This window comes from Diuraphis noxia, unplaced genomic scaffold (genome assembly GCF_037042655.1).
Source record: "Diuraphis noxia isolate RWA-SAM2 unplaced genomic scaffold, SU_Dnox_SAM2 contig0002, whole genome shotgun sequence".
Classification (NCBI taxonomy): Eukaryota; Metazoa; Arthropoda; class Insecta; order Hemiptera; family Aphididae; genus Diuraphis; species Diuraphis noxia.
In genome coordinates this window covers 11029982-11056732 of record NW_028301712.1, presented here as the reverse complement: position 1 = coordinate 11056732, position 26751 = coordinate 11029982, and the positions used below count along the sequence as shown (strand labels likewise).

Below are 26751 nucleotides of genomic sequence, written 5' to 3'. Positions count from 1 at the left end.
AATTGACAGACACAAAAAAAAAAAAAACACACATGGTAAAATCAATACAATAGAAAGATTATGAATATTGATAATTGATAATCAACAAGCTAATGGAAACTGCATACATTCAACAAGAAAAATGCAAATATAAGTGAAAAAAACAATAAAAGGCACCAAAAATACTTAAACATGTAAAATAATTATACCATTAAATTATATACTTTATGAATCAAATTTATATGTAGACGAGTATTTAGCGAAAGCATTAAAAAAAAAGATGCAAATGCATCAAGTTCCGGGTCTTATATGATTCATCATATATTATTAACTATTAATATTAATTGTTATCATCATCTCTGCTTACAGTATGATATAATTTGTCATCTTTTGTTTCTCATGTTAAAATAACTTTTTATGAAATCAGTTAATCAACTTCTACTAATACTACTTGTGTCTAGCGCATATTAAAAAAAAAAAAAAAACATTCTAGGAAAAAATATAGATTTGGTGTATTTCTGTATATTAAAATGTATATAAAAAAATGATATTGATAAATGACTTAAATTCAATTACACTAACATAATGTGTTCATATTTAACTAGACAAAAAATTGGTAGGAATATATTATAAAATTTAGTTTATTTTTAGAAACAACGCAGGTATTACTATAACAATATTTTCACTAGTATATATTTCCTAGGTAAGACCGAGTTAGTATCCAATGTTAGATAATTACTAGTATGTACCTAACAATAATACATAAACGTGTCATGTAGGTAATACACATTATTTTCAGAGTGCGTTAACGTTTCAAGTACAGTGGCATAATTTCAATCTAGATTTTATCATTTGCTGAAAAATATAAAGATCATGTCTAGAATTTATTTATTCTACAGTCCAATGAATTTAAGAAGTGGGCGATATTATAATAATTATATTGTAATTTAAACACGTAAATCGCTAATGGATACTTTGCGAAATTTAAATATCACTGTTCATGTATTAAGTTTTAAATAATATATAATACACTACATAAAACATATATAAATTTGAGAATGCAATGGAGGTAATGGTTTTACATTTTTTTTCTGGTAGAATGTTATGGAACAGAATAAATGTTACATTAAATGTAATTTAAAAAATATTTTGGTTCTGAATTTTTATTGCATCTATATTTCATTCTATTATAAATATTTGATTTATAAATAACATTTTAATTTGCATGTCAAAAAGCTTCAAAATCAAATTCAACCTTCCATCTTTGAACAACTTAACTGAGATGCACCATATAGTCCATAATCATTAGCCCATTATCAACCTAATAAAAAACAGGAGAAACTGGACAGGCATCATATTGTAAATAATATATTATTTGTTTTACAGTTTAAGTATATTAATAATATAAATACATTTCTTTTAGTTTATTTTAATCATGAGATATTTTATTATTATTGAAAATCATTGGAATCTCCAATGCTCAAGTTTGTTGAGTACTGAAAAAATAATAGAGGTATAGATTGTCACTAGGAGGATTTAGAAAAAAAAATTAAAATCTGTTCCTAACTATAAGCAGAATGCAAGTAGTATGATATTTAAAACATTATTTCATAAGTGCAATCCATATTTGCATTCATATAATTCTTAGTGTACAATGAACAAATTTGGAATTATATTTTATTTCAGGAAAATAGCACTGAATTCAGTCATACATAATACACTCATACTTGATTTCACCTTTATTCATTGGATTAATAAATAATAGATAAAAGAAAAACGCACAGTTAATGGTAAAAAAAAAAATGTACATATATTTTTTTTTAAATGATATAATCTAATACATATATATATTATATATATTTGTGTTATTTGTTTAATTTAAACAAACAAAATCACATAATTTTTTTTTTAAATTTTAGTATCTTTGTATTTTTTCTTACATAAGCTACAAGTTTTAACAATTTTTTTACATCTAGTTAATAGTTTCTTATAAATTTGGGTTCTATTAAGCTAGAATCTGGTTTTTGATATTTATTGATGAAACCTATCACCTTAATGAAAAAAAACCTAATGCAGAAACTATGAAATGAAGAACAAACCATAAATGAATATATTTTTTAAAAACAGCCGTCAAAAAAGAATTATTTAAAAAAAATTGTCTAAACAGAACTAAAACTAAAGATAAAGAACAGTCTGGGGAAAGTTAATTTTAAATTAATAATAATTATGTTCTTTCAAAAAATTAAAATTAAATATACTTAGGAATATGATGACTTAAGACCCAGAGTTTTAAGTGTGCATGCGGCCAAAAACTTCCGCTCAACCGGATACTATTTAACAAAATATACCAAATTACCAATTGAATTCATCACAAATTATGCACGGCAACAATTAAAATCGTGGGTTTATAAAGAGAAGAAATGTAAACTATATACAAAGTAATTTTTCCACGGGAAAGATTTTTTTTAAACTTTTTTTTGTGTTTTTTTTTTTAGTTAAATATACAGCAATATTGAAATAGAGACTTTGAAATCTTCAGGCTACTGCAAAAAAAAAAAAAAAAAAATTAAAAATTAATTTTACCCAATGTGAATTCAAAATGTTAGAATATAAAACTTATTTAAAAATAATAAAAACCTGAAACTCGTTGAGGAGATACTGCATTTGGTTGACGCTGATCTTGTTTGTTAGTTGCTCTTGGTCGGTAGTTATAGCCACGGTTACCAGGATTATTACGCATGTATCCATTATTTGATTGTTGACGGTAGTTATAATTCACTCCTTGACGATTGTTGTTGAAATTGTTACCATTATTATAGGCGTTAGGGTTGGCACGGTAATTAGTGTTATTATTATTATAATAACCACCACGGCCACGGTGGTATTGACCACGCCTTGCCATTGCTACACCAAATGTCTCTGAATTTAATTTACGTTCCGTACGCCAATCAGTCCTTTGTGAATGTCTACAAAATAACAATAATAATTAAATATAATTATTTTTGAAGTTTTAAATAAATAATTAAGTTGTTACCCTTTGCTCCTTTCAACTGCTTCACAGCTGATAGTATCAAAGAATGATTTGGATTTGTCATAAAACGTTTTTTGATCATCATCTCCTTCATTTTCATTTTCTACTACACCGGTTTCATTTCCACTTTCAATACGATGAGTTTTTTTTACATTAACTAGTTGTCCATCATTTAAATGGGGTAATGAATCACCATTTACTGATGGAGCACCATTAACTACAGTTACTTCTTCAGCTGAATCATCAAAACCATCATCTAAAAAGATAAATATATTATACAATAAAAAAAAGTCAAGGTATTACTGTTCCAGAAACTAGTTAATTATAATCTATCAATCACCACCAAAGGTGTTGAATTTACTTTAATCAGGGATAGCAATAACAAAAAAATTTAAATATTTTCATTATAATATAATATACAGGGTGATTTTTTATCGAAGAACACTCATTATTTAAAAAAGTATGAGTGTATGAGTATGAGTGTTCTTCGATAAAAAAATCACCCTGTATAATATTTTTATGCCATGTTCGAAAAAAAAAGTTATTTATGACACATAGCATTCAAATAATTTGCCACGCCTGACCTAAATGCTGGTAGGTATTACAAAGCATATTATCCTGATTTTGATATACTTTTAACTATACATCTATATTCAGATCAGGGTTCGGAACATTCACTAAAAAAATGAATTCGTTCACGTTCACTCCTTGAAAAAGGAACTCGTTCACGTTCTTTGAAAAAATGAACGCATTCATAAGGTCGTTCATTTAATTTTTTGTTTATAAATAGTTTACCAGCAGTTTGTATAAAAACCCATAAACATACAGGTCTCAACCCAAAAATAAAAACAATTTAGACTTTAGAGCATATACATTTTCTTAAGTATCTAAATTATATACATATTATATTTATTAAATAGTAAATAAATTGAGCGTCTTCAAAATTGTTCAAATTCATTAAAAATATAAACGCTGTTCACGTTCTATTTAAAAGAAATGAGCGACATTTGCGTATCGTTCACTAATTATGAACGTGAACGTGTGAACACGCGTGAACAACGACATTCTTTCCAAACACTGACTCAGATCACAATTAGAAGGTATTTAGGAGCAAGAGTATATACCAAGTGGAGATGACAAAACAACACTTTTTATCATTCTTTAAATTGTCACAACAGAGATAAAAATAAATAAATCCCCTTAATGCATTTTTTGCTGTGAAAATATAGCTATGACGTTACTGCACATACGGCCAGATTCGGCACAAAAAAACGAACAATTTTGATGTAAGGTACATCTATTTAGCGGTAAAATTGTGAAACATAGATGAAATTTAATCAGCTTTAAATATGTTTGTCACCAAAAGCCGTTATCACTTATTTTATGCTATCTTAACAAAAAATGTATATTGCTGAATTAAAAAAAAAAAATACCACTGTGTTTGTCAGCTTTATTTTAAAACTTAGTACCAGTTTTTACGTATAATACTTTTTGAAATATAACAAAAACTTAGTATGTGCCATATTTGGCACAACATGCATTAAAAACATAGAAACTGAATTTTTTTTAGCTCTAAAAATAAAAAATACCACACTTAATATTGGACTTATGCAGTTATGCATGAGTATCATAGAGCATATATTTGAGTGCATGGTGGCCAGAAATGGCAAAAATAAAAATTGTATACTTTAATGAATGATGGCCAAATATAGCACAAACAAACTTTTGGTGCATATAGTGCCATATTTGGCACAAATTAAACTTTGATCAACTTTAAGGGGAAGTTTGACTCAAATATTTTTTAACTATTTTTCTTGTGATCCCGAAATTTTTTACTATAAACCTCATTTTTTTTTCAGGGATAAATAAAAAGTTATGCATGAAGGGGAATGTATTTGTTATGGTTTCACATTAATATGTTACATATGACTTGTATAAATGCATTTAATTTTTTTATAAATTAGTGTTAACTTACCTATCTTTGTTCTAGATAGTTTTTTTATAATCTCCTGAAATTCACTATTTGCCTTATCAAAATCATAATCTTCATCAAACTTCAACGAATTTGTTCTAGGTCCCTGTGCTTTACTAGGAGCTGGAAGACCAGTAGACCTATTATAAAATGAACGACCTCCGGTAGCATTATTTGGAACTGGATTTGGTCTTCTAACTTGTTGTTGTTGTTGTTGTTGCTGCTGATTATTCCAATTACGACCATTCATATTCCTATTACCCCCTTGACGATTAACCTTAAAGTGTAATTAATATTTTTATTCAGGCCATAATAAACAAATATATATGTTATAAATAATAAAAAAAATAGCACTTACAAAATGTTGATTATTATCCTGATGTTGAAAATCATTCCTTTGATACTGTTGGTCATTACGTTGTTGGTAATGTTGCTGTTGATCATTTCTTTGATAATTTTGCCTTTTAAAATATAACAATGTTTTGATCTCTATATAGTATTCAAATTTAATTTAAAAATCAATATTTACCCTTGTTGCCTAACTTGTTTACGAGTATCAGAAGAAGATGTGGATCTGTTACGCTGATTCCTCCCTCCTCTGGTTCCAGGACTTTGCTGATTTCCTGGTTGAACAGTTTGATCGAAAGTTGGGCTACTACGTTGACCATTAAATACATTTGACTGAGCTGGAGTAGATGAACGGGAACCACCAGATATCAAATCTAGGACGACATCTTTAAAAAGGTTGTTTTTTAAGTATATAAAAATAAAATAAACATCAGAATTTCATGATTTGATGTTAAAAAAAAGCAATGGTACATATTAAAAAAGCATTATGTCTATAAACAGTACATTCTTTATAATTTAACATTCAACAAATCTAGATAGCTAAAAATGTTCTGAAAGTTATATTACTGGTCTCTCAGACATAATTATGTATGCATTATTTACGAGAAATAAAAACCAGTTAACTTGGTCCATTTCCTTGTAGTTGTCTGGTATACTGCATGTAATAGATAATACATTAAATTTGATTTTAATAAGAAATTGATTCTGAGCAGAAGATTTCAGGTCTATATTATTATTGCTATTTGTAATTTATCTGTCCATTTGAAATAGGGTAGTTAGAATTTACTTCAGCCAATAAGAAATCAAATATATTATCCAGTTGTATTGTATTACAAGTAGTTTGTGATTTAGGAACAAATTTTCAATCGATTTAAAAAATAAAAATGACAGAGTTATGGTAATGGGGTTTAAGTGGAGAACAACTTTGACATCCTTGTTATTTTTGTGTCATATTTCATTGATTAAAATGTATCTGAATATTTTGAAATTATCTGTGTATTGTTGTATGTGATCCATATTAAATAAATATTTGATCTTTAAAAGCGAATTATATGTGACTCTTTATATTGTAGTTTTTTTATACCTATAAAATTTTTTTATGAGGAACCTTATAATTAGTTTGTTTCTTGTGTGTTTAACTTATGTTTTTTTTTTTTTATTGTAAAAAAAAAAAAACTTGCTTTATTTTGCAGTTTTGACAAATATTGTTGATATTTTTAAATGCTCATAAATAGTATTAACTGTATTTATTAAGTTATACAACTAGTAAAAGAATAAGTAATAAACTCAGTTCTAAATTTTAAAGCTTTAGGATTTTTTCCTAATAATTTTAAAAAATCGCTATATTCCTACAGTTCAAGTATCAACATACCAACTAGATCTAATTTTTGACCAGCAACCACTCCTGAAATTTAACATTTCAGGATTGTTTTTTACTATAGGTTACACACAAAAAACACTTAAGTTTTAAAACCTAAACATTTATCGCTTGCAATCTTAAGTAATAGATCCTTAACATGCATTTTATTAATATATTTATATAACTACATACAATTCTTAGTTTATGCATAATAATTGCTCAAAATAAAAAGCTTAGCATCAAGGTTAAGAATTTAAATGTCTAAAATATGTTCTTATTAACTTATATTTATATAGTAAATAAGGAAAAATTATTCACATTAAAATTGTTATAAATATAATCTGAACTTCTACTAAACATATCAATTTAAAAATTAGGAAACTTTAAAGAAATTTATGATATGTTGAGTTAATCTAAAAAATTAATTTTCTATTATTTACAATTAATTTCTTTTTGTTTGAACATCAATAATAATAAAAATAAGCTCTTATCGATTTGTGAAATTTGATTGACATGCATAAAGATTTTGGAAGAATTTTACAATAGTACCCAATAGCAATATGTACAAGCATGCCAAATATGCCCAAGCATTTGGATTTGTGTATGCGTGTACATACCAGATTGGGCAGTCATCGGTTGTTTCTGCTGAATAACTGGTTGTGGATCTAAAATCAGAGGAGACTCACTTGCTTGCTTATGTGATGGTCCAGCATTTAAGTTCACACCAGACATAGGATTATAAGAGTTTCCAACCTGATTGACTGAACCAATTTCATCCATAGACTGATAATTAGGATTAAAGCCACCCATAGTATTTGGAGGTACTGATAGCTATAAATAATGATATAATAATTAGTTTACATAGAACGAGTTTATGGTTTATGAATTAGTTACCTGTACAATAGCAGGGTCATTGAGAGCTATTTGAGGAGTAATAACTTTAATATCTTTAATATCAGAGCCACGAAATAGTATATAGTTGTATATTTGACTTTGTGCTGGAACCTTAAATTCTGTTGGACGATCCTCTGTTCCAAAAGATTGAACTAAAAGAAAGTTAACACAATAAGTATACAAATAACATAATTTTAATTGGTAACTAAATTAAAATATTTTTAAAAATAATTTCAATATAAGTATTAACCCGTCAGAAGTCGCGTATGAGCTCATTCCATTATTAGTTTAGCTACCACTGGTTTCAATTTAATTTTTAAATTGTTGAAAACTACGTATACCTTATGCTATCTTATCTAGGCCCTTTTCTAAAAATAAAATAACCTGGTCCTTAGTCTTGTGTTGAAATGACAATAGATTAAACTTGTCAGTTCTGATAAAGTGAGCGGCGTGCTCATACACGACGGTTGGTGTATGTATTTTTCTCGTATAGTTTTTTATATGTATATACATTATTTTTTTTTTCATCTCCAAGTATAACTAAAGCTATAATTAATTATAATGCATGTATTTTAATTTTTCAACTCAAAATATGATTTATTATTTTGCAATAATTATTATGTATGTATTTTTAAATTTTTATTTCAGAGATTTCTATCTTAGTTTTTTAATTGTAATACGTTTTGACCTAGTATTGTAACTACCATTTATTAATAATAAATAAATAAAGTGATCCTAATTAATTATTCATAATAAAATTCTCATTTACAGTTCGATTTACAACATTAATTAGTAAAAACTGGGAAAGTGAGCGCCGCGCTCATACGCGCCTAACTGTGTTACTAACATACACGCGCCTACTGACGGGTTAAAAATATATTTCAAATCTTATCTATACCTACTGTGTGTATAAAACTGGGTACATTCTATTACTCAGTTATCTACATTTCTTAGTAGTCAAATTGCATGAACCACAAGCAGAATTCAAACATATGTACAGGACACTGAGTAATATGAATAATTTAATTATACAGCATACCCTGTTTTTACAGACACAGGGCACATATAAATATATATATAAGCTTACGCATGGTTGTATGGGGACTAACAGACTTGAAAACTACATAACTAATTGACACTAAAATGAGATTTAGGGAGAGAACTTTTTCAACCCATACAGGTTAAGGGGCGGTGCACATATTTATTTCAGTTTTGCTCAAGAAAATCAAATCATTTTTTTTTTTTTTTATGATTATACTGGGTTTTGAACTGAAATAAAATAGCACACTAGTTAAGCGGTTCTCATTATTTATAAGGCTGCGACACCCTATAATGTCACCAAGACTTTTGGCAACCCTCATAGCAATAAAATGTATATGTGTTAGTCAACACTCTGAAAGTTTGAGAATAGCTGGAAGTTATAAGACACAATACATAGCTTTTCAGACACAAAATTTAATTTTAATCAAAATTGCAAGATTGTTCTTAGAGATAATAGTACATTTTTGAGTTTATTTATGATCAAAAATATATCTAATTTATACATTGATCCATCTTAGTCAAATTCATTCACAAAGAGATTTACGAGGTTAATCGTGATAAAATATATATACAGGTTTTTCATAAAGTGTGGCAGATTTTAACCAGAATACATGGATATATGAAGTACTATTTTATTCTCATCTATTTTTCCCTGGAAAAGTCGGGGTTATACAACAAGTTTAAAATATAATACCTATAACAGACCTAAAAAAAATATAGGTATTTATGAAAAAATTATCAACTATGCAGATACACAAATTTTCTTTTATTTCCTAATAAAAAAATTCTAAAACATTTTCACTATTTGTATAATTGAGTATCATTCAAATTGAATAAAAACATCATGATATATAAATTCAATTTAAAATTATGAATAATACTTATTTCAAAATGACTAATATATGGTAATGGACAGATAGAAATATTATGCGAAAATAGACGGAAAATTATTATACCTATGGGAAAAATAAACGGGCCTGATCGAAAATAGATCGATTTCATTTATGTAATTACCAATAATACGATAATTCAGTATTGGATGACAAACCATTAAGATACCTTTGAAGTAAATCGTTAAGGTCCAAAGAAAAAATAAATGAAGATAAAGACGGGAAATTACACATATTTTAAGATAAGGTGTCTAAATATAGGATACCGTCTGTTCATGGTAAGATAGACATCTAACTGAGAAAGTTAAATTTTTTTTACAATATATTAAACGGGTTGACTTCACATCATATTACTTCCCGAGATTTAGCATTTTAGGCATGATTATTATGAATATGCTATTATAGGTTAGGCAAATCAAGTATGTCGAAGATTTATTGAGAACAACAATGAAAAGAGCACCCCGGACTCCAGAGGGAAAAATTTCGACCAACTATAATAAAAGAGTTCATAAAAATATTTGTATGTATATTACCGTGAGACAAGGCGATGGTACACTCCTGTGGGTCAACTGTGAACAATTTACCCTCATACCTAATATCGGCCTTTGATATTAGGCTGATTTTGCTTCCTAATTCCGGCATACTCATCTTGACGAAAGATGTTTAACTATAATTGTTCTTATGGTGGCAAGTACGCGAATTTATCGCGTAAACGAAAACGTCAGTGTGGAAAAATGATTTTAAACACGATATAAACCAAAGAAAATTAATAAGGACCGATGCGCACGAGACGTATCATACGGTGGAGAAAAAAATACGGCACGCGAACAACAATCGTTACATCTCCAAGCGAAATGAAAATATTTTTTCCTTCACGGAACGAGATACGTACAATGAAGCAAAACGACGCAAATGACGTCAAAGCCTGCCGTCGCCATTTTCATGGTAGGTGTCGATCAGTCTGGCCAACCACCAGATCACATGGTATGTGCGTTTATGGAGGGAATTGCGCATGGGTAGCATTTAAACAACGGAGTACATCGACCACGAATTACATTACGGATTTACGGACTTCATGATCGTTCGCCTATCGCCTTGTCGACAATATTAATTGTACGTCATGGTGATGGTTGCCTTGCCACGATTTAGAGATATCAGATATTCTCTTGCAACGTCGTTGACTCGTTGTCGAAACATAAAATTTTGTCGAATCTTCTAGTCGAGAGTAGGTATAGGATAATGGATAGTGTACCGGTAGCTGGTTAAATTATTTAGAAAATTAATAAAAATCCTCGCCCAAGCGTAGATAATAATTTGAATTAAAAATATTCTAAAACTTTATTAAATAGATCTTAACAAGCTAATGAAAAATTAATTTTGAAGTTTGGTTACAATTAAATTTAATTTTAAATTTTATGGCTTACTGAAATATTACACGAATTTGATTCCCCCGATTTTAAAATTCAATAGCGAAAAATGTCAAAATGATTTTTACTTTTCAGAAGAAATAACTTTAGTTTTTTTGTGGGAATCAATTAAGTATCTTATAGTCAACAGTTAGACATTTTATAATTCTAAGTATTTTAAAGGTATTTACTTATTTGAATGAAATTTGATTTATAAAATTCCCATTTTAAAATATAAAATGTCATATCAATACCTATCTAGCAATTATAATTATTGGCTATTGCCATGTTTAGTTAAATATGTTTTTTTTTCAGCAGGTACCTATTCCTAGTTTTTATTATATCCTGTATATTTCTAAGAATATTTTGTTATATAAATTAAATATAGTTACCTATTAATAGGGGCTGGAATTATATTATTTTGCATATTATTATTTTTTTTTTTTTGAGGCTATGCAGTCAGGCGGGGGTTCGAAATCTTTACAAACCATGAAACCGGTTAATTAATGGCATAAGTTTTTTAGCATATTTGAGAATATTTTGTACAATAAAGAATATTTGTGGATATATCGATTCATTTTCCCGTAACTTTAGTTGACGTCAAACGTTCATTTAGCACGTATAAAAACATATATTATTTACGGTCTGTACAAATATGACACCAGAACACATGGAGCAAAATATAGTTGTTAACTGTTCTGTCTGTTCTAAAAAATTTTCGTCATTAAAAATACCTTATTGTTATTGATATAATTTAATCAATTTTTTTTTATCATGCATTATTTTGCTTATTTTTTGCACATTATTTTTTATCATATACTTATTTATATCAGTTTTTTTTGTATTATTTTGCATATAAATGGATATTTTTATTTCAAGAGAATATATTAATAAAAAAGCATATTTATCGCATATTTTATTATGATGTTTAAAGAATATTTTCAACTTTTTTAGAGAATATTAGCATCTCATTTTGACTATTTCAAAAGAATATAATTCCGACCCCTACCTATTAAGATTGTTATTAGTACCTAATGGCCAATATAGTAATATTTTTACTATTCATAAAATGGCCGGTGGAATCAATTTTTGACAAAAACCTATGGTATTATTTCATTTAGTATAACAGAATATATTCCGTCCTATCTGCTAACTTAAAAGTTAGTATTGATTATAGACATCCAATGTTAACAACATAAAATAATTTTCCCCTAAATATGAGTTTAATATGCTTGTAAAAATACCTTTGGTGTATTTTTAATAAGTTGGATGGTATAAGCTATTTTACTTTAAAAAGTTAATTTCATCATTCATAAAAAGTGATTAAATATAAATGTTTATTAACACTAAGAACAAAAATATTTTGAAAATTAGAAAATTGTAATATAAATAATTGATAAAAAATTTAAGTCTTTTTGTTAATTTAGAGTTGCAACAAAATCCATTTTTTTTTTGGGGAAAATAGTATTATTTTAGTAAATAATACTATTTTCCCAAAGAAGAAATTATAGATCCAATTTGCTATGAAAAACCATCCTGAAAGTTAAAAAAATTAGTACTTCAAAAAGTAAACACAAAAACACCAAATATACATTGAAAACAAATACAATTGCCATTGTTCATAATATCTAAAGAATTATTTTATTTTTGGTAAATAGTTACCAGTTTTAGTTCATGTCAATTAAGAAAATCAACATTTTTCGATACATTTAATTTGTAGGTAACCATAATTTATATTCAACTGCAGACTCATTATTTATAACAATATTAAACCATTCACATATTATTTGTAGATCATACGAATTTAAATTCTGGTACTCAATTTAATCCTTTAAATAAGTAAAAATTTTAAACTTCAAAAATATAATACGCATCAAACTTTATTATTTTACTTTTTTATTTTTAAATAGGCTCATGACATAAATAACATGTTGGAGGTTTATAATATGTATTAGGTAACTAACTTTCTTTTGAAAAAATAGGGTTATACTCATTTAAAATAATACCTGGTCAATTTATGTGTACAAATGTTGGATAAGTTCTAATGTTATGGCTTTAGCTTTTAGCCAGTTAAAGGGGAAATGCAGTTGATGTCACCTGACCATTGCAACAAGAATACAGAGCCTGGTACCGATGAATTAAATAAAGTATTAACTATTAAGTACACGTTTAATAAAAATAAATGAATAGATAATTAGGGACAATTACAGGAGGTTAAGTATAAAAAAAAAACTATGTAACATAAAGAATAAATTTATATTAATCAAAAAAAAAAAATATATATATATATATGCCCAGTATAAGATATGTTAAGCCATTAAAATATACATTAATGTACCAAAATGACGTTGGTTAACAAAAAAACGTCAATAAATTGCTGCTTCTTTGTATTATGTCGAAACCTGAAAATTAATGGTTTGTTCAAGGTTATTAAATAATTAAAAGTTAGATTAGAAAAAATAGTGTAATCCAAATTTTCATTAAAATGTTTGTTGCACGTCATATTTGAGTATACTTATTAAAATGCAGAATAATTTGAATTTTAAAAATAATTCTTTTAAATTGAAAAATTAATATATTATGTGCAAGTGTATGATATGCACTTGTTTCAGAAATAATGTTAACAGAAAATGTATTCGTAACATTGAACAAATTGTAGTGCATTTATTTAGTACCATAGTACATGACACCAATTGGTGTCATCCACAGCAAATGTATTAATATTAAATATTCACTTAAAATATTATTAGGTAAATAGTATTAGTAGGAATAATAATAATAGCAATAATATAATATTTTATAAATAATTTGTTTCATTTAATTTTTTATATTTTAATTAATTAATTAAAAACTTATTTATTTTAGATACAGATTATAAAAACAATAGTTAACAGTTTTAAGTTTTAGAACACCATTACAAATTAAATAACAAATTGAATGAAGTTTGAATCATATAAAGTTGGCATTTGTAACAAGCAATGGAGTACAAGAAGTCAGTTAGTATAATATATAAATATAAATAAATATTTTTTTTTTTAAACTTATTTATAATTACTTTTTTGACTAACTGGAACAGTTATTGAGCATTTTTGAGCAAACCTTTATTCATTTAAGTTATTTTTGGACTACTTTTTGAAGGAAATTTTGTAATTTTTCTTGGTCTCTCTTTAACCACGCAGCATTTAATCGGATAGTTTCACAAGCTTGTTGGATTGTTCTTTCAGCCCCTACACAACCATTTTGCTTAAAGAAATTCTCTACTTCTTCAGCTTTTTCAACAGAAGAAAAGTTTTCTGTAGTATTTTTAACCAAACGAGTTAACAAGAAACCACCCTGAAAAATAAGTTATTCATTTTAAACATATTAATAAAATAAAATAATTTCAATCAATCTAGTCAGAAATGCCTAATCTAAATTAAACTACAATATTTTTTTTTTTTTACCTGGTATTGATTAAATAATTTTGACCAGTTGTCTTGAATGAATTGCCAAGCTAGATCTCTTCCAACTTTAGATCCACCAACAGAAATTATTACAAATACAGTATCTTGTGAACGAACTTCATCCTAAAAACAAAAGAAAATTATATTATCATATTTTGATTGTGAATACTTAACAACTTACAGACATTGCAAAATCAAGCACTTTTTTTAATATATCTTTATTTTTAGATGCTCCCATTGCTCTACATATTCTATCTTTTTCTTCGTGTAAATCAGTTCCTCTATAAAGCTAAAATAATAATTAACATTTAAGAGATACTTAATTATGACTCATGAGTGTTGTAGATGTATAATCAATATTATAGTTAACCTGTAGTAATTGATTAAAAGTGGTCTCATCACCAGACGACAAACAAGCTTTATAAATAGGACTTCTCAAATCAGCTACAATATTTTCTTTACCACTTAGGTGATTTGCAAACTTTATCTTGGCTTCAGATATAACATCAGGATCAGCACTAGATACCAAACGGGCCATAATTAAACCTCTCAGCATTGTTTCAAGGTGACTTTCGTTAGGTTGAGGAGTCCATCCCAATTTTGTTGATATTTTTTTTAAAAGAATTCTGTTGTATTGTTTAAATAATTGTTCTGTTTCTCCTTCCACATTTGACAATAATATAGCTAATTTCCCTAGCACATTACTCATTGAGGACCAAACAGAATAATTATCTTCATCTGTCATAGCCAACATTAAACGTAGCACTTCATCTGTACTTGAGAGACCCGCTTGAACTAGAGCAAAAAGATCATCAAGTAATCCAAGACGGTCTAAAGGTGGTAATGTTCTTGACGATATAGATGGTACAAAATTGTTAAGTAATTCTGGTGAATAACGAGTTCTGTAATACCCAACAGTACTTGGGTTTACTTTAACCCATTCTCCTGGTGAAATTAAATTAGCAGGAATGATAATATCCTTTTTAATTTCAGACATGATATCTTTATGACACACAATTCCTGGATTTCGGGATGTAGAAAATGTTAATGGAACCATCCATAAAAGACCATCACCTAAAAATATATTTGTTTTTATTAAAAAGAAAAAGAACAATAATGTTTTATAAATTACTATCAACTTGTCCATTAGCAGTAAACTTAGTTTGAGATACACTAATAACCCTTGATCCATCAGGATTTTGAGTTTCTTTTTCAACAGTTATTACAGGAAAACCTTTTTGTAATGTCCATGTAGACATGACATCTTTAACAGGTTTATTACTGGCTTCTTCTAAGGATGTCCATAAATCTTCAGTAAATGTATTGCTGTATTGATGTTTATTCAAATACAAATTCATTCCTTTACGGAAATCCTAAAAATCAAAAACATTGAAATAATTATAATAAACTTTCCAATTAATTAACAATAGCTTACTTCATCTCCAATAAAATTATGCAACATTCTGATAACTGAAGCACCCTTGTTGTATGAAATATCATCAAATATTTCATCAATTTCAGATGGGTGGCCAACTGGTATTTCAATTGGATGACTGCTATTTAAAGCATCCAATTCAAGTGCTCTAATATATGTATCTGTGACAAATTGTGTCCATATATCATATTCTGGGAACAAATGTTCCACACAGAGGAACTCCACAAACGAAGCATATCCTTCATTTAACCAAAGATGTGTCCACCACTCCATTGTAACTAAATTTCCAAACCATTGGTGAGCCAACTCATGCCCGACAACTAAAGCTATCCATTGTTTACGAACCGCTGAAGTATTGTCTGGATCAACTAAGAGACATGATTCCCTGTAGGTTACTAAACCCCAATTTTCCATAGCACCTAAAATTATATTATATCAATTAATTCATGGTTATTAGTATTTAATACTGATGAGTTATGATAAACCAAATTACCACTTGAGAAATCAGCAATAGCTATTAAATCCATTTTTGGTAAAGGATATGCTACTTGGAAATAATCTTTGTAGTAAGGTAATGCACATTTGGCAACTTCTAAGGCAAATTTTCCTTGTTCACTTTTTCCAATTGGTGTGTAAACTCGCACTAAAACACCATCTGAATCTTTATCCTCCACATAATCAAAATCTCCTACAACAACGGCAACCAAATAAGTAGACATAATTGGAGTTTTTTGAAATTTAAGCAAACGATCTCCATTTTCTTCAATTGTATCAGAAATCACGGGCTAAAAATAAAAAATTTATGAAATAATAAAATATATACAAAGTAATATAATGAAAATGTACCATGTTGGAAAGAGCCGTTTTGTTTTGCGGCACAGACAATAAAATGTTGAATTCAGCCTTAATTGCCGGCTCGTCCCAACAGGGAAAACATCTTCTTGCGTCAGTTGCTTCAAATTGCGTAACAGCAGAGTATTTTTCCTCTCCACTTGGGCTTCAAACAAAAATTAACATAACATTGAATATTCTTACCATATTAGACAAGGCTCGATGAGATGTGTTACACACAACAATAGATATATCAAAAACAGCTTTCAAAGCCGGTTCGTCCCAACAAGGGAACATTCTACGTGCAGAAGTTGAACATAACATGCTAACAGCTGAGTAAAATTCAACCGGATTGCTGCTTTCATTTACACTATGCAATTTTTTTTGAAAAAGAAGAAAAAAATTGCAAAGCAATACTGACAAGAGATTTATTTTATTTAGCCTACCTGACATATTTGCTTCGGTAAAATCCTTTCATTTTATCATTAAGTTCACCAACAAATATAAATTTTAAAAATGCTTCGCCTAATTTTAGTTCTTTGTCAAATCCCAAAGTAACAGTTTCATCTTCTCCTGATAGTGTAACAGAAGGTTTGTAAATTAATCCATCACTATCTTTTAGTTCGGCTTCTTCAATTTTTAAATCCAATGCATGTAAAATAATTTCTTTAGTTGATTCCAGAATCTATGAAATTAAAAAAATTAACTTTATTGATTAAATTTTAATATGTCACAATATACAATATGTTAATTGTTAGTACAGGCAATTGAAATGAAATATTAACTAAATACGTCATCAATATAATTTACATAAGTTCCATGTCAATAGAAAATACTTGAATAACTTTTTAATATTTAATAATAGCACACTCTATAGTCTATATTATGTATCAATTTTATTTCTCAATTATAAGTACAACAGAGATATTATTACAGAAAATCTATGCATATACATTTTTAATTTTTTTTTAATAATATTATAATGTTTGGTTAACAGATTATTTTCTCATGACTCTTATTAATGTGATTATGATCAATATTATTTAAATAAATATTTTAATGATTCAATGTCAAAATAATAAAATATTCAACTTAAAATTTAAAATTTATCACGCATTTTATAACACATACGTTAAAATTGTTAAATTAAGAATATATTTTGTTTAAATAAACTGTTAAAAAAATGGGTTAATAATATTTCTATCATATACTTCGATTTTATACACCATTTAAGAAGAATTCTGTGGACATACTGTTTTTATTTAAATGTCTCAATGTGTGTATTTTATTGTTTTATCTTTTATTCGTAAATTATTACTCAATCTCATTTCTTTTGAAAATGTTGACGCATCTTAACCAAAATTCGAACAAGTAGTTATCTTAATAAATTGCATGTATTAAAGATAATCATAGGTTAAACATTATCATTTATATTCATGCAGCATAAAAAATCATTATTAATTTTAAATTCAAACTACAGTAAGTACTTTTCCGAGTATCAAGTTCACATTGTAATGAATTAAATATTTTATTTTAAAGGTTTTGATTAATACATCACATTATTACATACAAAAGTCTTAAACAATAAAATATCATCAACTAATAACGACTAAAAGATAAAAACTAACAACTTAAAATAATTTATTTAACCTCTAAAATTTACTTATTATGTAAAGACGCAATTAGAATTGTACTCAAAAGATTCTTTTGAGTTGGGCCAATAATAATTTTTATGAAATTATATACCTTCTATTGATACAAAAGACCAAAGATCGACATTTTGTAGAAATACATTTTCATGGAGGAAGACATTTCGGTGGATGGGGCCCCCCCGACTGTAATCCCATGTGTGCCCAACTGACTCAATTTATCATGAAAAGTATAACACAGGTTAATTATTTTTAATAGTCTTCTTTCATAATATACTTAATACATTTTTATATGCCTAAACGAAAAAAATATGAAATTATTCAATATTGTCGATAATGTTGATATAACATATTTATGACATAAAGCATTAATATCATAATATTAAAATCTGAATTTTTCTTATAGAATATGAGAATAATATACTTTCTAATTTAAAATTTTAACGGATAATGTATAGACTATAGGTAGGTTTACATATAAATATTGTCCATGAACGTATTTAATAACTTGCACAGATGTAAATTTTGTATAAATCTGTCGGTTTATAACTGTTCATAGGGTACAGTTATTCGTGTATAAAAGAAGTGAAGTGCATAATATGCACGGAGAGCCTCTCATTGGTAGAGTCTACAGTTATGTTATTGTGTGGTACATAATATTGGACACCTGCATGATCAATGCTTACAATTTTTTCTTTCGAAATATTACATTTATTATTATTTAATACAATGTATAATATTATAATATAGAGTACCTTGTACCCAAGTAATAAATGTATACCATAATAAAACTATATCATCTTTCTTTAAATAAACAGTATCCTTGACCTCGATAGTCAAAGAAAGAAGTGTTTTAAACCATTAACTGACATAATATTTTAAAAGAATTGATCACCATAAGCCCATTATTATAAAATATGATTAGTAGTTTTAAAATGCTCTTAATTATTTAAAGTTCAGGTTTTCAGCACCAAAATATTTGAATATATTATTTTATAAATGGACACTTTCTAATTGGATATTAAAGGGTTTAGGAGTTTTTAAATCAATTCAGGATACAAAACGCATTAATTATTTAATATTTTATTGGTTAGGTATACATTAAAATTAATCATGTGAGAATATCTCTATAATTAATCATAAATCCTACTATGATCAAATCATCAAATTTTCCGATTATTGTTTATGTTCTGTTCCTCGAGAATCAATGTAACAAAATACTTTAAATAGACCCATATAATATTATTAAACTTGTATTATGTAATGAATGCATATTATTATAGATAACATAGAATAGCGTGATTATAGAGAAATACCTTATTAATTAGCACTCATTTTTATAGATAAATATATATAATATTGGTAATACCAATTACCGACTTAAACCAATGCATTACAATTTCCTAATTAATAAAATTGTAATAATACCGTGATTAGAACACATTTATGTAATAATATAAATATACGTAGTATATTATGTTCGTAAATTACGTTTGGTAAAGTAATAAGTATTAAAGTGGGCAATTGTAATTTTCACTATAAACCCTATAATATAATTTATGACAAACGAAAAACGATAGTATTTTTCATGGGTGGATAGGCCTAACTGACGTTATATGCGCTTGTGTTGTCTCCGTTTTACAAGTGCGTAACATAAATTTTACGCTCAGCAGATCTCGTTTACCCCGATAATTTAAAAACTAGAGCGAATTTACCACTTATAAAATTTAAAGGTATACGACTACTATTTAGATGACCTCATAGGCTTTTTACAATATTTTAATTTTGAAGCGAGTTTATAAATATTTTAAAATTTAAAATCTTTTGTACATCTTAAAATACTTATAAGTTATAACTTACTTCAAGGTTATTATCAACATTTGTTGAGCTATAATTGTATACAAGAAGCTATAAATAAAAAAAATAAAAAAACTCACTTCAAATTTAAAATATTGTAAGTCTTTGGACTATGAGGTCATCTAAATAATACTCTGGTCCCTTGCATTTAAATATTTATAAAAGGTCAATTCACTCTAAATTTTAAACTAATGGAGCCAACCTGATCTACTTAGCGTAAATTTTGGTATATTGCACACTTGTGAGACGGAGACAATGCATGCGGTTATAATGTTCTCTTAATGGCTAAATGAGATGTTTAATTTTGTAATCAAAATAATATAAAATCAAAATAACAAAGTAATAAGTCACGCAACTCTTATACAAATTATCAACAAAAGTAACCATCGTTGTTATTTAAAAATAATACAATTTAACATTACACATTACGTTGTGCACATTTATACATTACATTTAAATAATTTTAAATTAGAATTAACAGATTTATTTTAATTTAAAAAACAGGAAAGTCGTTGAAAAGACGTACCCATAATAGGTGTCGAGGGTACTACGTCTGAGTACAAAACTGCAACGCAATACGGATATGTTAAATTTAATGATAAATGCATACGATAAACGGTTCTGATGAATGGACAGTGCATTTTTCTAATATTTTTATTATTACTATTGATACTATAGGGTTAATTTATTACTACAACAACAAATCACAGTATATTATAAAAACACTATTATTATTTATAAAAATGTTATTAACTTATAGGTCAACGTACTGTTAAAAGCGTAAAATGGTATCATTAATCTAAATATTTTGAAAATTAAATTATATAAAATTAATAATTATGATGTAATTTAGTGGTGAAAATTTTTAAATTCCTCAGAATAATATTGAATTACAACAAAATATGATTTATAAAAATTCATAAAAATTTTATGTAGGATTATTCTAAAATTGTTATAATTTATGCAGAGCATATAAACGTGAAACATTGTACTAAATTTTTATACCTTAGAAATTAGGAATTTAAATTTAAAATTTAAAACAAATTAATTGATAAATTTTAACGATTTTCGTAAGTTTTAATAGCTGTAAGCACAACTAATGAGAAACCTTGTATAGAAAATCAATCAACATTTTCATGGGATCGAAAAGCTTGAAAATTTAATACAAGATACATCATAATTTGTTAAAATAGCAGTTTAAAAATATTTAAGATACATAAGCACGACTATTTTATTTTTTTTAGTAATCATTTAAAATTCAATTCTTGGGGAATATCGTAAAAGTTACGAAATTGTGCTAATTATTTTGTAGTTAAATAATAATTATAAAATGTTTAAATTTTATGTTTAATGATTGCCGATTGATGATTGAACATTGAAACAAGATTGTTCATAAGAAATTCATGATACAGTCGACTCTAGATAATTCAAACCTTCAATAATAATACCAAAGGTTTCGGGTAATTCGTAGTAAATGCTCGGTACCTTGATAATCACGTGATAATTCGAATAAAAACAATAAATTTAAGTATACTCGGTAATTCGAAATTAAATTTCGGGAAAACTGGACACTAACACGTGACAAAGTATATTCACCAAATTAAAAAAATTAAACAAAATTCGATGAAGTAAAAAACCATTACAGATTTTTTCAAAAAATAATAATCTTATATTATAATAATTTAATTTACATACTATAATTATTAGGTATATCCCTGAAATATCCAAATTTTCGTACTACACACTTAGTCCCAATCAGTCAAATCTGAATTATACATAGTACCTATCAATTAATGATAATACGAGGTCTGTTCAAAAAGTACCAGGACAAATGTTATTGCGGCTAATCTATTATACATGATAACCATGCGATTTTTTTCTTTTCCCGAGAATAAAATCTGCGCTTAAAGGACAACGATTTCAAGATGTAGAGGAAATTAAAGCGAATACGGCAACAGAACTCAAAGCTATAACTTTAGAACAGTTCCAAAGGACTTTCGAAAAATGGCAAGATCACTGGAACCACTGCATATCGTCTGGAGGAGAGTATTTTGAAGGCGATATCTTTAAATAATATGTAACTTTATTTTTGTAATTATTAAAAATAAAATCCTGGTACTTTTTGAACAGACCTTGTATGTATTTACAATAAATTATTTTATTTAAATAAAGTAGAACCTCTATTTAACAAATTTAAAGGTTCTTTAAAAAAAAATTAGTGAAATAGAATTTTTGTTGAAAGTTGTTTTTTAGATTTTTTTGATATCCTGAATTAATATTGTTATATTAAAATTTTATAGAATATTCAATATTATTATAAAGGTTATTATAACACACTTATAAATTTTTGATTACCTACACACAAAATTTTAGGGACCGAGATATATAATTTAATTTACAATTTAAAAACAATATATAAATCTAATATATACCACCTGATTTTTTGGAATAATTAATAATTATTTACAAAAATTAAACAGACTAATTTTTTTTCTAAACTCACAGTACCTATTAAGAATTTTTTTTTTTTGTTCTCTCATCGTTACTTTGAACTACTCAACAATTCGAACTCTCGGTAATTCAAAGTTTTTCAACAGACCCTTCAACTTCGAATTATCGAGAATCAACTGTACAACCAAAGAATTACTTTACATATTTTAGATATTTAAGTTTGAATTTGAGAAGAATTAAATATTTAAATAGAGAATAACAATTTTAATTATTTTGTTTTAATTTAAAATTATTAATCATGGGAAACTTTTTAAGTATATTAGTATGCTATTATATTACATTCAAACAATGTTTTCAAATGAAATGTTAGCAAAAATTAATTCAAAATAATAGTAATATTAATTACTCTAATAGAAATATATAAATACATAAAATTAACTTAGTAATACAGATTGCTTGTATTTGTACAGAATCAATTTTTATATCATCGAACAAAAATGATTAATTTGTATTAAATTTAACACATATTACAGTTATTTAATTAATATCCAATGTTGAAATATATTGTACACATCTTAAGATTTACTACTTAGTGTTTACCTACTTTTCCATTTTTAAAACCATATTGTTTATTCATATGATTTTTTTTTTGACTAGCATAGATGATATAAATTCTAACCTACCACAACAAATGATATCTATAACAACTGTTATAAAATATAAAAATTTCAAATTAAATCAAATTAATACATATTCTGGATAGTTATAATTATAAACAACAATTTTTCAAGTAGTTTTCCAGATGTTTTAATACTTGTGTTATTTTTATTGCAATGCTTACAATTACTGTGGCTGGACTCCTGGAACAATCTTTTCAACTTACAATTAATAAATAATTTCTTAAGATGCTCGTGTCGATAAGAATGCTTATCTAATATTTTAATTTTGAACATAGAAAAAGAAACGAACCATAACTCTTAACATTGAGAAGAGAATTCACAATATCCCTAACACAAAAGCAAAAAAATATTTTTAATAGAATAATCAAATAGTATGTGAATTATTGTGTTATAACAAATAGGCATAGGTATTATGCTGCAATTTCCATGGAGAGGGGTCCATCATTTTATTTTGCAGCAAAGCTCTCAGGGTTCAAGCACAAGCCCCTTTCTCAATCTCAATAAAAAAGTGTGAGGCCCTTTGATGTCTCATTAAGTGTGAAACTCTGTGCCGGTCACACTTCTTGCATACTCATGGATATCTCATGGATCATCACACCAGAAACAAGTATCAATATATTAAATAAAATCTTACAAAACAACTATGAATCATTGTAAAAATCTTAACAGAACAAAATCTAGAACAATTTATGACAAATACAGTAGGCGAAACTAGAGTTAAATTTGAATAACTTCAGGCACTAAGTTTTTTTTACGATCTACTTATCTTAATAAATTTTGAATTTTTGTTTCTTAAGATAATATTAAATTTAGGATGCGCCAATGACCTAAGTATCTTCCACACTCTTTGAAATATAATATTACTATACTTTGAAGAATAAAATACCGATCATACTTTTAACACATACAAGGTTAGGATATAAATACTTCTATAAGAATAAATTTACAATTAAAACTTGACTCATACACAATGACTCTTTGTTTTTAAGATACTTAAAATACACAAAAGAAATTATTTCTTTGGGACCTTACTGTTAAATTTGTAACTATTAAAATTAAATTATTAGAGAATCATATAATTTAATTTAACGTTTCTTTGTATAATATAAGTAGATGGGAAAATAGTTTCTAAATTAAAACCATTTACAAAATAAGAATAATTGAGTTTTATAAAAGTTATTGGTTAATTAAAAATATTTGTACCTATATTCTAGTTACATATGTATATGAGTGCTGTGTAGTTTATTAGAATTTTAAAGGGTTAAGATTTTGAATATGTTACATTTGGATGATAATATTTGGTATCCATTTTTTTTTTAACATACTGGCTACTAATAATGTTATTAGTTAGGTACCTATTACTAATTAAAAAACTATTAATAATTTAATAGCAGTTGCAAATTTAAAGGAGGGTATCCTGGGGATTAAAACTTAAAACTCCTAATCTTTTTGATAGTTCTATTTTTTACTGAAGAAGGTATTGCAAAATATAGTTGACGAATGACGAAATATTTGAAAACTGCTTTATAAATTGAATAAAGTATTTTTCATCTTATACAAAGCAGTATGGATTTTATAATTAGCAAAATGTTATTTGTACTTCCAGTTAACGGTGAACTACTAGATACATAATACTTAGATTGTATTATCGTGTTGTGATGTCAGATCATCAGTAATATTGGCTATGGCCTTATTATTTTTCTTTGAATACAAAATTATTATTTATATTTAAGTGTTAAATTAGTTTTGATATAATATTTAGTTAAATTGTTTATAATTTATTTTTGTCATAATTATATGTTAATTATTTGATTATAATCACAAATTTAGGTAGCAGTCCTAAGATTTTTTTACAAAAAAATGACCACTTATAAAGTATCAAGTTGTTTTGTATCAGGTAGTTATAAATTTATGATGAAGTTATGTTAATATTTGTGGAGAAAAAGTATTCCCAGGAGTAAGGACACTCCCCAACACCAAAAAAATAAACCCAAAATACGTTACAGTTAAATTCTATACCTAGTAAATATGTCAGTAATAATAATTGGAAGCATTTAGTTAATAAAAAAAAATACCTAATGACTTATTAGGTAGATATTATTAAGTAGTCTAATAAACAGTATGTTAATTATTGTACATTATATTATTATCAATGTAAGTTAAGCTTATAAATAGGAAATTAAATTAAAAATTAATATTATAATATAATATGATTCTATAATACTCACATTTATAGACACTGTTTCTTTGCCTTCAAATGTGAAATTTTGCAAATCTGGCTTCAAAAATAAATCATATAACACTGGTTTAACAGATTTTGGTAGTCGTGCAAAAGGTTTCTTGTCTCCAGCCATTTTATAGTATTTTTTTGAAAATGTATTCGATATAAACACTTGAAAACACCTACGAAAAATTGACAAAATAAATTATCAATAACAAAAACTATATTCCCCGCAATGATGTCACAGTTTCGCGTGTATATACACTAACACGCTCGCACGCATATTATACTGTTTTCAATTACATTAACACACTAACACGATTCTAGGTATCCTCCTCTTCATACCCCAACAGAACATAACTGTAAACTGAGTGCTGTTTTTTAAGCCCCTATATATACGTATTACGGAAACCGGTTTTTCGCACAAAAAGTAGGCCTATAAAAAATCCTTCATGAACAGTGAACACCGCATGGAATAACGTTGTTCATGAAACGCAAATCAATCGAAAACGATGTTATAATGTCTTTAAGGCGCGTTTTGGAAGGTAAATCGAATCGAATTTCAGTCTGCCCAAGGGTCAATAACATTGAGAAATTTCGCGTTTTTTCATCGAACGTATAGCGTGAGATATGAAGTATAATATATGTATATGACACAAAATGTTACGTACAAACACAATAATAATATTATCTTAAATGTTTAAAAACGTGTAAAATTAGAAAAAAATTACTCACTATTGACGGTGTTCAACTGTAGTGATTTTTTAAAAATATTATTTTTAAATACCGGCAATATTTTTCAGAGTAATATAATGATGTAGCAATAATTCAGATGACGATATTAAAATCCAATCAATCGTGCAAGAACAACTTATTTAACACACTGATGTACAGACAAGGCACGAAAATGAATGAATCAATGAAACCAGTAAGCACAACCACGCCACTACGACAGTATGCCACACGGTTAACACTTTAAAAGATAAACACCGAACAGTGACGAGGGAACACGTATGGATAACACTCGATAACTGTGAAACTAGCGGCCTATATGCTATATAGTGCCTACGGTAGGCCCTACTCAATCATGCTCTATAGTATTCTCTCTGGACTGTGGTGGCCTGTGGATAGTGGAAGTGGCACTGTGGAAGGGAAGAAATTAAGAAAAACGTAAAATATTAAACCACAAAGTGAAAAAACGCGGCCCGATTCTCTCTCATGGATGATGGATCCCATATCGTAGCGTCCCATTGGTCGTCGGCG

General features: G+C 27.0%; 2 protein-coding genes across 6 annotated transcripts; both read right to left on the bottom strand.

The window, feature by feature from the left end:
• Positions 1-1763: 1763 nt before the first annotated feature.
• Positions 1764-10417, bottom strand: LOC107173526 (protein LSM14 homolog B-B-like). 3 transcript variants are annotated; one of them, XM_015524101.2, is made up of 9 exons: positions 10049-10417; positions 7585-7736; positions 7308-7521; positions 5512-5716; positions 5341-5443; positions 4986-5259; positions 3014-3266; positions 2617-2945; positions 1764-2519 (listed from the first exon to the last, which is right to left on the bottom strand). In XM_015524101.2, exons 1-9 carry the CDS (start codon positions 10161-10163, stop codon positions 2515-2517), a joined length of 1650 nt encoding a protein of 549 aa, XP_015379587.2. In that variant the 5' UTR covers positions 10164-10417; the 3' UTR covers positions 1764-2514. The 3 variants fall into 3 exon arrangements, with proteins under 3 accessions (XP_015379587.2, XP_015379588.2, XP_015379586.2); XM_015524102.2 differs by having other exon boundaries at positions 1764-2522; positions 7377-7521; XM_015524100.2 differs by having other exon boundaries at positions 1764-2522; positions 10049-10416.
• A 2741-nt stretch (positions 10418-13158) lies between these two features.
• Psa (puromycin-sensitive aminopeptidase) lies at positions 13159-26669 on the bottom strand. Of its 3 annotated transcripts, none has more exons than XM_015524093.2 (12): positions 26224-26669; positions 25496-25670; positions 17077-17315; positions 16835-17000; positions 16293-16584; positions 15800-16218; positions 15497-15737; positions 14735-15438; positions 14546-14653; positions 14365-14487; positions 13977-14254; positions 13159-13323 (listed from the first exon to the last, which is right to left on the bottom strand). In XM_015524093.2, the coding sequence occupies exons 2-11, from the start codon at positions 25619-25621 to the stop codon at positions 14036-14038; spliced, it is 2637 nt and encodes an 878-aa protein (XP_015379579.1). In that variant the 5' UTR covers positions 25622-25670; positions 26224-26669; the 3' UTR covers positions 13159-13323; positions 13977-14035. The 3 variants fall into 3 exon arrangements, with proteins under 3 accessions (XP_015379579.1, XP_015379576.1, XP_015379578.1); XM_015524090.2 differs by lacking the exon at positions 26224-26669 and adding an exon at positions 25806-26035; XM_015524092.2 differs by lacking the exons at positions 16835-17000; positions 26224-26669 and adding exons at positions 16646-16796; positions 25806-26022.
• Positions 26670-26751: the final 82 nt, after the last annotated feature.